This window comes from Solanum verrucosum, unplaced genomic scaffold (assembly GCF_900185275.1).
Source record: "Solanum verrucosum unplaced genomic scaffold, falcon-dt-bn FXZP01000053.1, whole genome shotgun sequence".
NCBI lineage: Eukaryota > Viridiplantae > Streptophyta > Magnoliopsida > Solanales > Solanaceae > Solanum > Solanum verrucosum.
Window position 1 is genome coordinate 332,630 of NW_026020152.1, and position 14,885 is coordinate 347,514.

The 14,885-nt window shown below is 34.3% G+C and overlaps 2 protein-coding genes across 2 annotated transcripts; one reads left to right on the forward strand and one right to left on the reverse strand.

Moving 5' to 3' along the window:
- Positions 1–711: 711 nt before the first annotated feature.
- Positions 712–7,165, reverse strand: LOC125828207 (D-aminoacyl-tRNA deacylase-like). Its single transcript, XM_049507526.1, has 8 exons — positions 6,811–7,165; positions 5,671–5,813; positions 5,425–5,488; positions 4,335–4,387; positions 4,079–4,134; positions 2,810–2,884; positions 2,355–2,543; positions 712–1,121 (listed from the first exon to the last, which is right to left on the reverse strand). Exons 1-8 carry the CDS (start codon positions 7,094–7,096, stop codon positions 1,034–1,036), a joined length of 954 nt encoding a protein of 317 aa, XP_049363483.1. The 5' UTR covers positions 7,097–7,165; the 3' UTR covers positions 712–1,033.
- An 859-nt stretch (positions 7,166–8,024) lies between these two features.
- Positions 8,025–12,583, forward strand: LOC125828092 (uncharacterized). The gene is made up of 8 exons (XM_049507398.1): positions 8,025–8,148; positions 8,238–8,356; positions 10,176–10,255; positions 10,693–10,834; positions 10,918–11,067; positions 11,148–11,349; positions 12,027–12,128; positions 12,212–12,583. Exons 1-7 carry the CDS (start codon positions 8,082–8,084, stop codon positions 12,122–12,124), a joined length of 858 nt encoding a protein of 285 aa, XP_049363355.1. The 5' UTR covers positions 8,025–8,081; the 3' UTR covers positions 12,125–12,128; positions 12,212–12,583.
- Positions 12,584–14,885: the final 2,302 nt, after the last annotated feature.

A 14,885-nucleotide genomic window follows, 5' to 3' on the forward strand; every position in this document is an offset into this window, starting at 1 on the left:
ATTCTGTGTGAATGGGTGTTACGTATTGTTTCATAATCTATTGTATTATATTGTATTGTGTTGTTCTGATAAAATTAGTGTCTGGATAGATTGTATAGATCTCCGTCGTTACATAACTAAAAAATAAAATAGAATTATTAAATAATAAGTAAAGAAAAAATGATAAAAAAATATTAAGGTAACAACGCAATCACACCAAATCGATCCTTACATAAAATGTCTCTTTTCATTGTTACCTAACAATGAATTTAAATAATACGGCACAATATAATTTAAATAACAATCAACCCAAACAATGTATTTAAACTAACAATACAATATAGTACAACGGATAACAACCGTCCAAACAAGGTGTAACTCATTTAGTATAACATAATCTAATGTTTTTCATAATGAGGATTCAAGGTTTCATATCTATCTGATTTTCAACTTGTATTTTGAAAATATTAAGCGAATTGTGATTATAATTGTAAACTTGAAGTTGGACCTCTTATTGTGTTGCTTATGCTTATTTTAGGGACAAACAAAAGATAGAAAATTTGTTTAAATTCACATAAATGCGTGTAGATTAATTTTGTTAAAAATATATATTTTTAACTTTCTCTGTCTCTAGCTTTCACTGATTCAACTAATCTAGACGATAACATGAGGTGAGCTTAAATGAAGAAAACAAATATGTATACTAAGTAAGGATTAAATGGAGAAACATTGTTATCAGTACGTAAAAATGTAGATTACATCATCTAATTTATGACTTCAAGATTATTGTCGTTGTCAATGTAAAACACAATGCATGAAAGTACTAGATAGATCGGGACAAGGGGTTCATCTGAATTTTCTTTGACAGAAAATTACACTAAATATATAAAATTAAAATTACTTTTTAGGTATATATAACATATGTTGAATATCTTTTGAAATCGATATTGCTTCAACCTACTCTACAATTACATCTAATCACAAAAAACGTATGGAAGTTGTTGACCTTTAACAACTTCACCAGTAATAAGTAACTTGCTTAAAATGTTCAGAATCAGCGGAAGTCACCTGGCTTGCCAATTTTAATGTTCTGTGCACCTAGGAATTCAATGATCGCGTTCTTCTGCCAGCTCTTGAAACTCCTGCAACGATATTCAAGTATAACAAAATCGTGTTATTCTAAGTAAACGAAAAAGGAAAAAGAGGACGTTAACAATTAAAATGTTACTGAGATAAACAATGTAGTGATGTTTTGTGAGAAGTGTTTACTCCACACTAACCGTCAGGTGTTCTTGATCTTATACTAGCTTCTAATGACATGCTAATTAGAACTTACGGCTTTATCAGAGGTTGGAAGGCAACAATGTATCTCTATTCATCTCTGAAGCCTGCAACGCTCATTATATCCTAGCTACTCGTTTTGATTGTTTTGTACTCAACAGTCGGAAGAAAATTGTTGTACTTCAGTAGTAAACATGATGGGGAGACTAATGACTGGTCAGGAGTGGTAATCTTGTCATAGTTTCTTTTCTCTTGACAGCTGAAAAGTTTCTGCCAGAAATATTTTACAGAACCCTAACGTAGGGCTAATAGTGTGGATATATAATAATTAAAGAGGGTTTAAGATTTAAGTGACTAGCTAAGTGATAAAAGCAAGTTCCTGGCAACTGTGTCATCAATGGAATTGTTTGAAGTGTTGGTGAGAGGAGATCAATCGCAACAGAGTTATGGAGAAGCTAGAAAAAGAGCTTGGGCGTTGGGCAAAGTGTCCCCGATGCACCATTATTGGATGGAGGGGAGTCATTATGATCCTGAAAAAGGACTCTAGACAAAGATTTTATTGTTCTTTCCAGATAACAAGTCATTAGAAAAGCTCAGTCTTTTTTTTAACTTCAAGATTACGACAAAGAAAAAATAGATTTAAATATTCAACGTGTTGAGAAGAATGAAGTCTACCTAACATTGAAAATAAATAGCGTATGTAAATGTGCACTCCGATTCTGGAAAACTGCAGCTTCTTCCATTTTAAGATCATATTTTCATTTTCTATCATATGATTATTACTCTGTAACAATATGCTCAAATAGATGGTCGTTCAATAAAAGAATGAAGATCGATCACTTGGAAAATTTAAGCTTACTAAGATGGTCACCCTTTGATGCAACATATTTTCAGTCTTAAAATTCCTATCTAGTCGGTTCACCCTGGCTCTAAAAAGTGGTCCTTACGCTCCAGAGTGGAAGAGGTAGATTCAGTGAAAGTTCAAGTGATACTAGTGCTGGTTGGGAATTGGTATCTTTCTTTTATTTCTTTCATAGTGTAGAACCAAATATAAAAAAAAAAATATCTTTTTTTTTTGTTGCAAATGAACTTACTTCTGATCAAGATGTGCCAGAATTTCTCCACCAGGAAAACCTGCTTTAGTAGCATCATATGCTGCTCTAATTGAGTGTTTCCAAGTTCCAGCAATATCTTGTGCATTTACTTTACCTTTTGATGGACCAGGATCTTCCATCGGTAAGGAGTAACCAGAGAGGAGTTGGCCCACCCAACAACCGTCCTTCCTGTGAGCGAACGAAAACAAATTAAACCAAACTTATGCTGGAATATAGCTTCTGTTTCATAATGTAGCAACATTGGATTACTTCATGCAGTTGGTGTAAACAAAGCTAAAGAGTCATTAGGTTCTAAAAGAGCAGCTGAAACAAATCAACCATTTTATAATCTGCTCAATAGATAACTTTAAAAGCAAAGTAAGAAGATACAGAAAACAAATCCTTTTAATCAAAGATATAGAGGTAATAAACAATTTAGTAACCAAATTACTTACTTTATCACATCTGTATGGCGTGGCACATAATGTCCTCCACCAATCCCTAGAAGGACTTTGTTATTTGCAGACGTACTGGACGGCAACGAAATGACTTGTCAATTAAGAATAATACAGAAGACATCGTTTACAAACAAATAAAATTAACAGCTAGATAAGATAACCATTCATTCAAACTACAGTCTGTCTAGCTAATCTCAAAGAGTTAATTTATAAGGTGCAAAAATTGTGGACAACAAAACCATAGGACTGGCAGAACAGAGATTAACAGAGTCTGGGTTTACCAAATTCACTCCTCGATCAAAACCAGAACCAGGAAGTGCAAGTTGGTTAGCCTCTTGATTATCATGCTGGTCACGTTGGACCATTTTATACTTTAAAAAGGCTTTCTCATGCTCCAAATAGGAGATCATATTCTGCTCTGTTGCAGCCTCATTAACAACATGTGGCTTCTTGCTGAGAACTTCCAAAGTTATAAAGAAGAGCACGACTACATAAAGCTTGTGAAGGCTATGGGAGAATGAAAAAAAAGGTCTTGAAGAAACCAAAATTCCTTCTTGCTTCATTTTACATGAGAGAAGCTTCAGAAGAAAAGAGTAAACGGATACTCTGAAGATGAGGCTCTAAATTCCAGAAAAAAAACTTAAGTAGGACGCCGGTGCGCATTGGCTCAGGTCGATATTTGATTATGACATATTTTGCAAGTAACTGGAATGAAATGAGCAGGTCGCTAATAGATATATTTTTTTTTATGACAAGGAAAACCCGCAGCCGCTACCTATTGGGTGTGCACTGGGTAAAATCCCCGCTCCTATGCAATAACTCGCAAACCACACAGGAGAGGTAACCCGCACTAGGCAATCCCGGTGCGACGAGCTTGACCCAGAAGGCAAACCTGTGGGTCGCATGTTGATGGGAACAGAAGACTAATAAGTTGCAAGGAAAGAACAATAAAAAATTATGAATCCAGATATGAGAACTGAAAAAATAAAATAAGGGAGCTCTGCCTCTGAAATCAATGCTAGCAATAGTAAAAGTAACATAAGGAAGAATGTGGGTTTGCAATATAAATGTGTCCCCAAAACTTCACCTTTGCTGTACTCAGTTTCTTTTCTTTGCTTGGGAGGTGGGGTAAGGATTAGGACGTTGTCGATACACACACTCAATTCTAACAATTTACTTCGTCAGAGAGAAGAGAATGCTCAGTCAAAAGAAGAGCCTAGGATGTTTGAGGGATATAGGGGAAAAACTTGCAGATGTAAATGATACCTGCTCCAGTTTCCAACAGGAGGACCTCCTCCAAGTCCAAGTCCTTCCCAGACTAACTGTGAGTACAACATGTATGTGTTAGAGAAAATCAAAATACATAAGCGTTGATGTTTTTGGATAGACCAGACGGATACCATAAGAGAACTAAATAAACCAAAGAAAGTCCTTCGCAGACCAACTAAAGTTGCAAATATAAGACTTCCAAGATAGAAACATCCTTGACCAGTAAAGCAGCCAATAACAAAGCAAAACTCACCAGAGCAACAACTTGAGCAGCATCTGGCCTCCTCCAGTACTCCTCAGTGCTACCTAGATCAAGCAAGTAATTAGTTTCACAAACCACATAGCTGATGAAGTAAGTGATGGAGTAAAACTTGTGCTATTGTTGAAGCAGAGAAAAGAGATAACTAGTAGAGAAAAAGGGGACACAATAACTATATAGACTCAGCATTCTAATTGTGCACAAAATTAATGGCATCCCACTCCAAATCACTATAAAAAGGAAAAAAACAAAGAAAAAAGGGTAGAGATGAACAGAGAGAAATCTAAAAACAGAGTTAGTCTATATCAGCCTAAGTATATAAAAGGGATACTATCCTAGAAGCAATAAAATGGACACACAAAAAAAATGAAGCAATCTGGTGCTTGCCTAAGTAGAACTGTAGAAGTCTTGTGAACCTATCTCCTTCAACTATCAAATTGAGTCTTGCATAATTTGGTTATTATTATGTTAGAAAAGCCAAGGAATACCCCAGAAAGAGAAAAAAGAGTGTCTACACTACAGAAAAGAGTTCAATGTGAACCAAGGCAATGGCTTAGTTATCTGCTTTATAACTGACTTACAACCCAATTGGACACCTCTGCTTGCTTAGCATTTAGGAAGATTTACCTTGTTCCCTCATCCTTACATTTCTCTCTGTGAAAACTTCCTGTTCTTAATCTTGTGTTTCTTCCTCTCTATTTGAACACTATGATCTTCTTTCATATTAAAATTATAGAAGGGGAAAGAAAAATAAGCTAATACGTAATCACTAATCAGTGCTGGTACCATTTTCTTCTACCCAATTTTAGATTTTACTTGAATCATATGTAACTCTGCTGCAATTGGTATAGTAAACTTCTAGATCTCCCTTCTGTTCCATTTATGGCCTGTTTATCTGACAAATGCAGAATTTTGTGGACCTCTTGGAAATTATGGAGCTTTAATTCCACTTAATAAGTGCTATATAACATGAATGCATAAGACATGAAATAGAGCACATTGAACTATTTTTTTTTATGGGGTGAACTCCAATTTTAAGGAGGAACTAAAAGTAAACCAATAAATAGTACTTCATGAAGCTTACCTATCTCGATAAACATTGTTGGCTTAGTTGTCACGGGTCCATGATGAGTAGCTTCAAAGGTGATCTATACCAGCAAGGAAACAATAGTATTAGTATTCACTCCATATTACATGTCAAGTAGAGGCAAAATGGAAAACAAAAGAAAGAAGTTATTTGGTGAAAATTGCCAGGATTATCTAGCAGAAGAATAATTTTTTTAAGAGCCATGAAGTTTGATCATAGAACTGGTATAGAAAAGAGCCATACTTCAAATTCGGGAATGAGATTATGAGATTCAGCAATTTTATTCAAAAGAATCATCCATGGCCCCATCCTTGGATTTGGTGGAGCCGCCCACCCTGGCTTCCCTCCTTGTGGTGGAACATCCCCCTCTTTCAAATGTGGCACCCCTAACAAACATTGAACATAATTAGGACCTCATTAAGGTGCTGCAAATATCTAAGTTCCATACATCAAATTTTACCATACTCTCTACCAATTTATAAACATTCTTTCCATGTTAGGAAGCTTCGTCATGTTTGATAACCATTCAAATAATGATATTATCCTAATCAGTTTTTACAACTTCTAAGAATTCAAATACATTTAAATATACTAGTTCTATAATATTGCTTTTCAGTAATATAATACTCCATCCCTACAAAACTTATATACCACTCTCTTCATTTTGGTGATGTTCAAAATGATTGACACCATTAACTATACTCCTTCCGTTTCAATTTATTTCTCCTACTTTCCTTTTTAGTCCGTTTAAAAAAAAGAATGTCTCTTACCCTTTGTGGCAACTCTTTAGACCACAAGATTAAAGGACATTTTGATACCTTGTACATATCTTTAGTTTAAGATGACAAGATTCAAAAGTCTTCTTTACTTTTTTAAACCCCATGCCAAGTCGAAACCACACAAACAAATTGAAACAGAGGGAGTATTTTCCTTCATTTCTTAAAAAGGTGGTGTTTTGCTTGGTATGTCGCACTTAGACTAATCCAGTTATGTAGCTTCTGCATCCTATCAGCACATATAGAGGACAACTCTATTCACCAAACTTAGACAAATGGAGTCACCTAGCCTTTTTTTGCCTCTACTGTAATTTGAACTATGTTGTTCCCACCAACTTTATTGAAAGCTAGGTCACACATTATAGTAGTAATATATTCATCAGCACAATTAATTTTCAACACAGTATATATAATCCAACACCCTCATATAAAATGAGACAAGAGATTTACAATTACACAGAGGCAGATGCAGCTTTATAGCAAAATTGCAAACAATTAATAGGTCTGAACCCATAAATTTTAAAATATAACAAGTTCAAATGCTAATAACCTTAAAATTGAGCTCATAGAATTTAAATTCTGAATCAACCTCTATTATGCTACATACCAATGGGGTGAATGGTGAGAGCGGGGCGGTTAGACACAGCAGTGTGTTTACTAAGGAAGATAACCTCATCGACCGTCTGACCAGTAGCATTCTCCCAACGTTGATCCAAATCATCTTCTTCAACAATGCCTTTGTCATGCTCCAATAGCCTGACATCGCCATTACTGAAACTTCTGATACATTGATCCAAGGTGGTCCCGGGTTGCCAACCTGGCATAGCTAACAGCTCCTTCGCCGGACAATTTGATGCCGGATCCACCGTCGTCGCCACCACTAGCTTCACCATTTTCGCTGGCTTTTCTGAGACTGCAGATTCTGTGGGTATTTTCTGTGGGAAATTTTTCGCAGAGCATTTATATATAGTTTGGATTTAAAAAGATCGACGGTCCTGCTGGCGCCACACTGGCAGTAGTTAGGCGCTTTTTTGCGTGTCAAAATTTAAGACTCAAATTTTTGCATTTACATATTTGATTTTTGATATGCTTTATTTGAATTAAAAGTCTATGAAAATATTATCAAAATGGTAGAAGAAAAGAATATTGAAAACATTCCTAGTGTTGGTGTAGATTATTGATAATCTTAAAAACACTCCTTTGCTTGATTAAATTGAACTTAAATATATCCCCGGTCTTGCAACATGAGTGATATACACTCGTAAATTCTCATCAAGTTTAGAGGTGTTTTCAACACTTTTCTCGGCTTTTTATCATGCTCGTATAAGAGTTTGAAACCATTTGTTATGTTATGTGACTGATCTGAGATATATCGGGGGTGTATTTAAGTTTCGTTAGACAATTAGAAAGGTGCTTTTAAGGCTATGAATAGTTTAAAGATAAAACTAATAATTTGCGTCAAGTTTAAGGGTGTTTTCAATATTTCTCTCACCTCCAACTTCGACATGAATTATTAATTTCATTCTAAACTGTTAACAGCCTTAAAAATATCCTTTTATTTGACTGATTAAACTTAAATACACACTCGATCTTGCAACAAGAATGAAAATACACCCCTAAATTCTCAATAAATTTAGGATTGTCTTCAATACTTTTCTCAACTTTTTATTAAAAATTTCATGCTTCTACAAAAATTTGAGATTTCTTGTTATGTCATCAATCTAAAGTTAGTCAAAGTAAAAAATATTTTTAAAACTACCGATAATTCGAAAACAAAGTTAATAATTCTACGAGTTTAAAAAGTATTTTCAATACTCGTAAAAAAGAAACTAATTAAAAGATGGCAAACATTTTCTCTTTTTTTACGCTGAAGGACACATGTTGTTGTACGCCTCCAAGTTATCTTTCATAGTTATGGCACCAAAACCCCAGCGCATTCGTCACTGTAAGTTCTCACTTCCAACAATAAACCCTAATTCTCTCTTCTCAAGGAATAATAAAGTTTGAATTTTTGGTTCATTTTTTGTTGAATAGTGGTGGGAACAACTTGGCAAAGCGCAATGAAGAAGGCGAGAACAATGAGTACTGAAACTGACACTGAATTATCAATGAAAGATGGCTTCTCTAAATATGCTGATTACCTCAATAACCTGGTTAAGTTTCTTCCTTTTTGTTTTCTTGATTCACTTGTATATGTCTGTGTCGTGATTTAAAGCTATTTATTTGCGTTTTCCTTAAATTTGGGTGATTGAATTGGTGTGTTTTAGGAGTATAAAAGGTAGTAATTTAGGGTTTGTCTTCGGTATGAAGGAAAATGTTTACCATGGGAGGTGGAGGTAGGGGTGTGGGATGGTGGGGATAAGGGCTATGGGGAGAGGTGAAGATGAGGTGTGTTGGAGGGTGGGGAGGAAACAACCAATGTGGAATGTCGGAACTTATTTTCCCTGCTGCTTTCATCAGGGAAGTCATTTTTCATTGGAAAATGTTTCCCTTCATGCCGAATACACTCTTAGTTGTGATTATTTTTGAAAATGTCACTGAAGTAGGCTAGAATTTGAAGAATTCGTCGACCTAGAACATGACCAGAGGGTGGTACCTGTTCTTGTGTATTTTGGGTAGAAATTGGTTTTTGTTCAGTTCTACTAAGGAGTTGCTAAGCTACCGGAAGAATGTGTGGAAAAGAAATGTTGCGGAGGATTGGTGGCAGATCATCCCAACTTGTATCTGGTGGACAATATGCCCAGACATTTTGAAGACAAGCAATACCATTAAGAAAATTAGTCTTTTTTACTTTTGGTGTAAACAGAACATGTCGGGGGAAGCAAGAGACTTGATAGATTTGTTTGGCAATGTTTAAATGCATGGTTTTTTTTTAATAGGAGTCCTTTTTACCTTTTGAAACTGTAAAAGAACCCTCTTAACATGTTTTTGATGTTAAGAATACAACTGGTTACCTATAGTTTTCCCCAAATCCCATAGTTTTACAACTTGATATGTAAAATGTGGCTTTCATGTGGTCAAGTTTCCAGGTCTAGTTTCACCAGCCACAACGTTCTTGCAAACTTAATGCAGGAAAATGTAAAAGTATGTTTGTAGAACTTCTGTTGTTTACTACAACCAAATGGTATTGGTATTCAGCTAAGCAGGAGAGAAGTGAACTGGAAATTCTGTAGTCAAATTAAGATCATATGGTTTGGATGGCGAACATTTGAACGAACTTACTATCATGTTTTCAGCTTGTGCCACTTATTTTGAGAGTCAAATATTTTCCCAATCTAAACATCATATAGCAATGCAAAAATTTGTGCTTTATTGAATGGATGGCTCTGTTCACCTATCAAAAACCAGAAAAAAGGAAGATTATTTACTTTTGATAATTTTAGAGAGAAGGAAGTTTATTTGTGAAAAGATGAATGTATTTTCTATGTACCTACCGCTGATTTTGCAGTTATACATATCCAGATGACTCTCTTGTCAAAACTAGAGAATACATGTCTGAGTATGTGCAGAAAGTCAAGATGATATGTATTCTTTTGTTTCATTTTTGCTATGTAGAGGAGATTGAGTCACTAGTTGATATGATAGGTTCCTTGTGAAGCTGTAGTCCTAAGCATGGTTGGGTTTTTGTAATTGTAGATAGCACTGTGATGGTGCATATCTAATACATATTTATATATATACATGTTAGTTGTTACCAGTTTCAAAAAAAACATGTCTGAGTATGTTCATGCTTGAAGAGATAAATCTCTGTTTCAAATTCAAGTTCTAGTTTGAAAAGAGAAAGTTCTTGAGTGAGGATTGATGGCATAGAACACTTACACAAATTATTCTTGCTAGTTTCTGAATAAGTTCTTATGTTAGCTGCTTATAGCTTTAAACAAATTGATGATGGAGAAAAGTCACTTTTGAGTATAGAAGAATCAAAATTCACATGGAATTGTGATATATGAATTCTGTTTGTGTATGATGCAGAATGATAAGCGAGAAAGGGTGGTGAAAGCCAGCCGTGATATTACTATGAACAGCAAGAAGGTCATTTTTCAAGTGCACAGGTATCAAATCTGTCGCTGCCCATGAATTTTCTTGTGGAGCTGGTGATGCTCTATTTTTCTCTTTTATGCTTCTTGTTGTATCATATATGCGCTGTGCAGATGGTTGTATGTGGTCTTCAGTATACCTGGGTCCTGGATCTATGCATTGCTGCTGTAAATCATTTTTCTCGCACATTCTTGCTAATGTATGGCTTGAAATCTTATCATCTTCAAGGCAGTTTTCCACATGAACAACATGTTTGAAACTGATGCTTGTGTCTCAATGTGTATGTAGTATGCCAGTACCAGCACAGTTTCTATTTGTGCTTATTTAACCTATGCAGTCAAAACATGTCAAATGTTGGATAGCTATTTATCTTCATCTGCTCCACTTTGTTGAATTTTATGTAAGGTGAAAGATTATCTTAGTTTTTTGTTCTTCCCTTCTTCACTAACAGAATGAGCAAGCAGAACAAAGAGGAAGTTCTGGATAAAGCAGTAAAAGATCTGGCAGCTGTGACTGATCAATATTTGTCCCGGCTAGTTAAGGAACTGCAAGGGACTGATTTCTGGAAGCTAAGACGAGCATATTCTCCTGGGGTGGGTCAGTTGGTCTTATTTTGCTTCTAAAGACTTAGAAATATCCTAATTTGACTTGGCTTCTGTGCTCTTCCAACTTGTAGGTTCAAGAATATGTTGAAGCTGCAACACTTTGTAATTTCTGCAAGACAGGGACTCTATTAACTCTTGATGAGATGAATGCGACCTTGCTCCCATTAAGTGATCCTTCTGTTGAACCCTTGCAGATTAACATCTTAGACTATATCTTAGGGGTAAGCGTCTCATCTGTTTGTATTTTTCAAGTTAAGCAATGCTAAGAAATATTGCCATATTGCTAACTTTTCCACTTTAGCTTGCGGACTTGACAGGAGAATTAATGAGGTTAGCAATCGGTCGAATTTCAGAAGGGGAACTTGATTTTGCAGAGAAGATCTGCAGTTTTGTGCGTGAAATTTACAGGAACCTTACTCTTATTGCCCCGGAGATGGATGACAGTTCAGACATGAAACAGAAAATGGAAACAATGCTCCAGAGTGTGATGAAGATAGAAAATGGTATAGTCTTCAGCTGTTGTCTACGACCAATTTCTTTCTCTTTGTACCTTAGTTCTAACCTAACTACTTAAATACTGCTTTAGGACAGTGTAAACACAACTGTTTTTAAGCAATTCTGTCAGGCAGTAATCTTTTTGTTTTCAGTCTCAGGGGTTTGTTCATTTCAAACTGTGTATATTCATAAGTTTTTTCTTATCAGTAATATATTCAAAAGCTTTTAATTGGATGCACAGGAAATAAATCGTTATCCAAAATTTGCATGTGCTCTGGCTACCGAATAATTTAAATCATTCTCGTGTGTGGTTCACCTTGGTGTTCCATGTATAATAACTGTAATTTAAGTTCTCATTCAATGTTTGACACTTTTGACTAATTACAATTGAGTAATATATTCAATTATTTTGTTGCACTAGGTAGTCGGGTATGCAGATTCCATCTGGAACCTGTAAAGGAGACTTGATATTCTGGTGTTTCCTGCAGCTTTTAGTGGATATTTTACCTTTCATAAAGCATCCTATTTTAAAACAATATGTTTGCGTTTAATTTATTGTTTTAGTTTGAGCTTGTGCAGTCAATATCTGTATTTAGTTGTGGACGAAGTGGAAATAGTTAGTTACTAGTAACTGAATCTGGAAAAAACTCGAGGCGTATCTCTTATGCAACTGATTGTTCTGCAGCTTGTTTTAGTGTTCATGTAAGAGGATCGGAGTATATTCCCCTTCTTGGATCTGCTGACACCAGTTATCCACTGTTGGGCATGCCAGACATTGAATGAAGAAGTAATTATCTACTTTGTTAAGAGTGTTTACAGAAGTTATTATGCCTTGTACTAACTTAATTATGCTGCAATTTCTTATTGAAGGCAGAAAGATAAGTTTTTGAAGTTGTTGATGCAGCTCTCCCAGCCTGCATATGCACACGGTGCAGAGCGTCTTTGTAGGGTGCTTTTGCAAGGTACCTGGGTGCAACGATTTGCGTCTTTGTAGTAGAAATGACAGATTTTGTAATTACTCCAGTCCTCCTACTGAACTTTGTAGCGGAGATTGTATAGCTTACAAGTACTCTATTTCTTCCTTCTGACCTCCAAGATGGATACCTTATTCGCGAAATGGTTGCCGGAGTTTGTTTTCTAAGATGATTTTAGACTAGTATACACTCTTTATTTACCCAGAAGGTATTCTGAATCAATGTTTTTTCTGTTGTTATTATTGTATTTCATAGCTTTTGAAACTTACATCTTCTTTCTGCCTTACAGAAAAAAAGAGGATACATGTTCATTATTTTTTGGCTTGATACACAGTCAACATCATACTCAATGAAACTTCACAAGTGGAGTTTGGGTAAGGTAGAATGTACACAGACCTTATCACTGTTTCGTGGAGGTAGATAAACTACCCTCGGTTCAAGTGAAGAGGCAACCCCATAAACTTGTTAGGATATTATTCCCTTTAGACACTTGAACTAGGTCTTATTTCAATTTAACACCTCCTAATAAAGTGTTTCAATTGGATACTTAAAATTCAAATTTTGAAGAAAAAAACATATTTTGATTTTTACTTATTCACTTTAGCATATCAAGATAAACATAATTCTCTGAATCATTTCTTTGAAATTATATATCAATTAATATGCATAGTATAGTAAAACATATACTTCATGAGCATGAATGGAGTGAGTATAAATAATAAATTCTTTGCCTTTAACCCAAAAGAAAAAGGAAGATTTGTTGGGAATGTAATTAAACTGTTATATTGTGGCTAGGTTTCATAGCTATCCCTAAGTAGCTGTACATTTATCTTGGAAATGTATTAAGTAGTAATAATATGCAAAATCAGAAAGAAGAAAGAAAATAGCGACCATAAATTTCCATAGCTAACAAACAAAAATATCATGCTACTCTTATTTAGCTACAGATTAGCTATAAATTACCCAAATATAATTCAATTAACTAGGGGCTATTTAGCAATGAATTAGTTGGGGATTTTCGACAAATTTCTAAACTAATTCCATATTTTCTAGTAATGATAGTAATAGTAATGTAATCAAATTTAGCGTTTCAAATTAATAAAATTAACTTAGTAAATACACTCTTAATAAAAGCTTTGTTAAAGATTAATTGTGTCAAATCAACATAAATCAAGTAATATGAAACAAAGTTATACATAAATTTTAAAAAAATCTAACAGGAAAAGTCACTACTCATCATGCATATCTAGAAGCTAGAACTACTAAGACAAGCAAGTCTATATAGCAAAACAAATAAATAAATACTGTATAAATGAGCAAGTAGAATAAACCCTACAAGAAACAATTTCTTAGGGAAAAACAGAAGATACTCTCTCCGTTCAAATTTATTCGATGTTGTTTAGAATGAAATTTAAGAAAGAAAGACTATTAAAATATGTGATTGTAGTATCTCATTAAGAGTAAAATAAACAGTTAAGTGAAATAGTTACTCCCTTCGTATAAAAAAGAATGATCTACTTTTCTTTTTCGCTTGTTTAAAATACAATGAAACCTTTCCTTTTTTGACAATACTATAATTTCAATTTTCCATGTGACATGCATGTTTAACGCCACAAGATTAAAGAGCATTTTAGTACTTTTGACATAGCTTTAATTCAAGATTACAAGATTGAAAAATCTTCTTTATTTTCTTAAACTTCGTGTCAAGTCAAACTAGGTCATTCTTTTTTAAACGGAGAGTACTAAATATGAAAATATGTCATTTTTCAAAGACTAACTACTCCCTCCGTCCCATTTTATTTGAGTTAGTTTGACTCAACACAAAGTTTAAGAAAGAAAGACTTGTGAAACATGTGATCTAAACTAAGTGATAAATATTTGTGTGACTATAAATCATTTCATTAAGGGTAAAATATATATTTTAAAGTTAAATTACTACTTAACATAGAAATGTGCCATTTTTTTTTATACCGATGACTACACAGAAAAGTAAGTCATTAGACAGATTAAAAAGAAACTTCAGCATTGTGTGAGAAAATAATCAAAGGAACTTCAGCATCACAAAACACATAGATTTCTTGAGCTTTCTTCACCAAATTAAACCAACTCTTCTTTAATTTTTAATAATTTACCTAAAAATAGAAACCCTGAACTTGTTGTTTACCTCACACAAAGGAATTAACCCTTGGTACCACCTTCTTTTATATTACAACAAAAAGTGAACAAAAACCCATTTTTGTGAAATGTAAAAGAACAAACTACCACTCAGTACTTATTCATGTTTGACTTGACACCCTGCTTAAAAAAAAAAACACTCATTTTATCACCTCTAATTATTATAAGCAATCTAAATATTAGAAATTAAATGAATAACACTTAATAAAAAGGTTTTTAAGTGTATATAAATATGTTAATGAGTTACACATGAGTTAGCTAAAATATATATTCTCCCTAGATGAGCTAGTAATTATCGCAAGGTTACTAAAACAAGCTAACTTATTATGCGTAAATGACCTAATTATTAATCTATTAGAGATAAGTCCATCCTTGTCATTAGCAAGTTACATAAA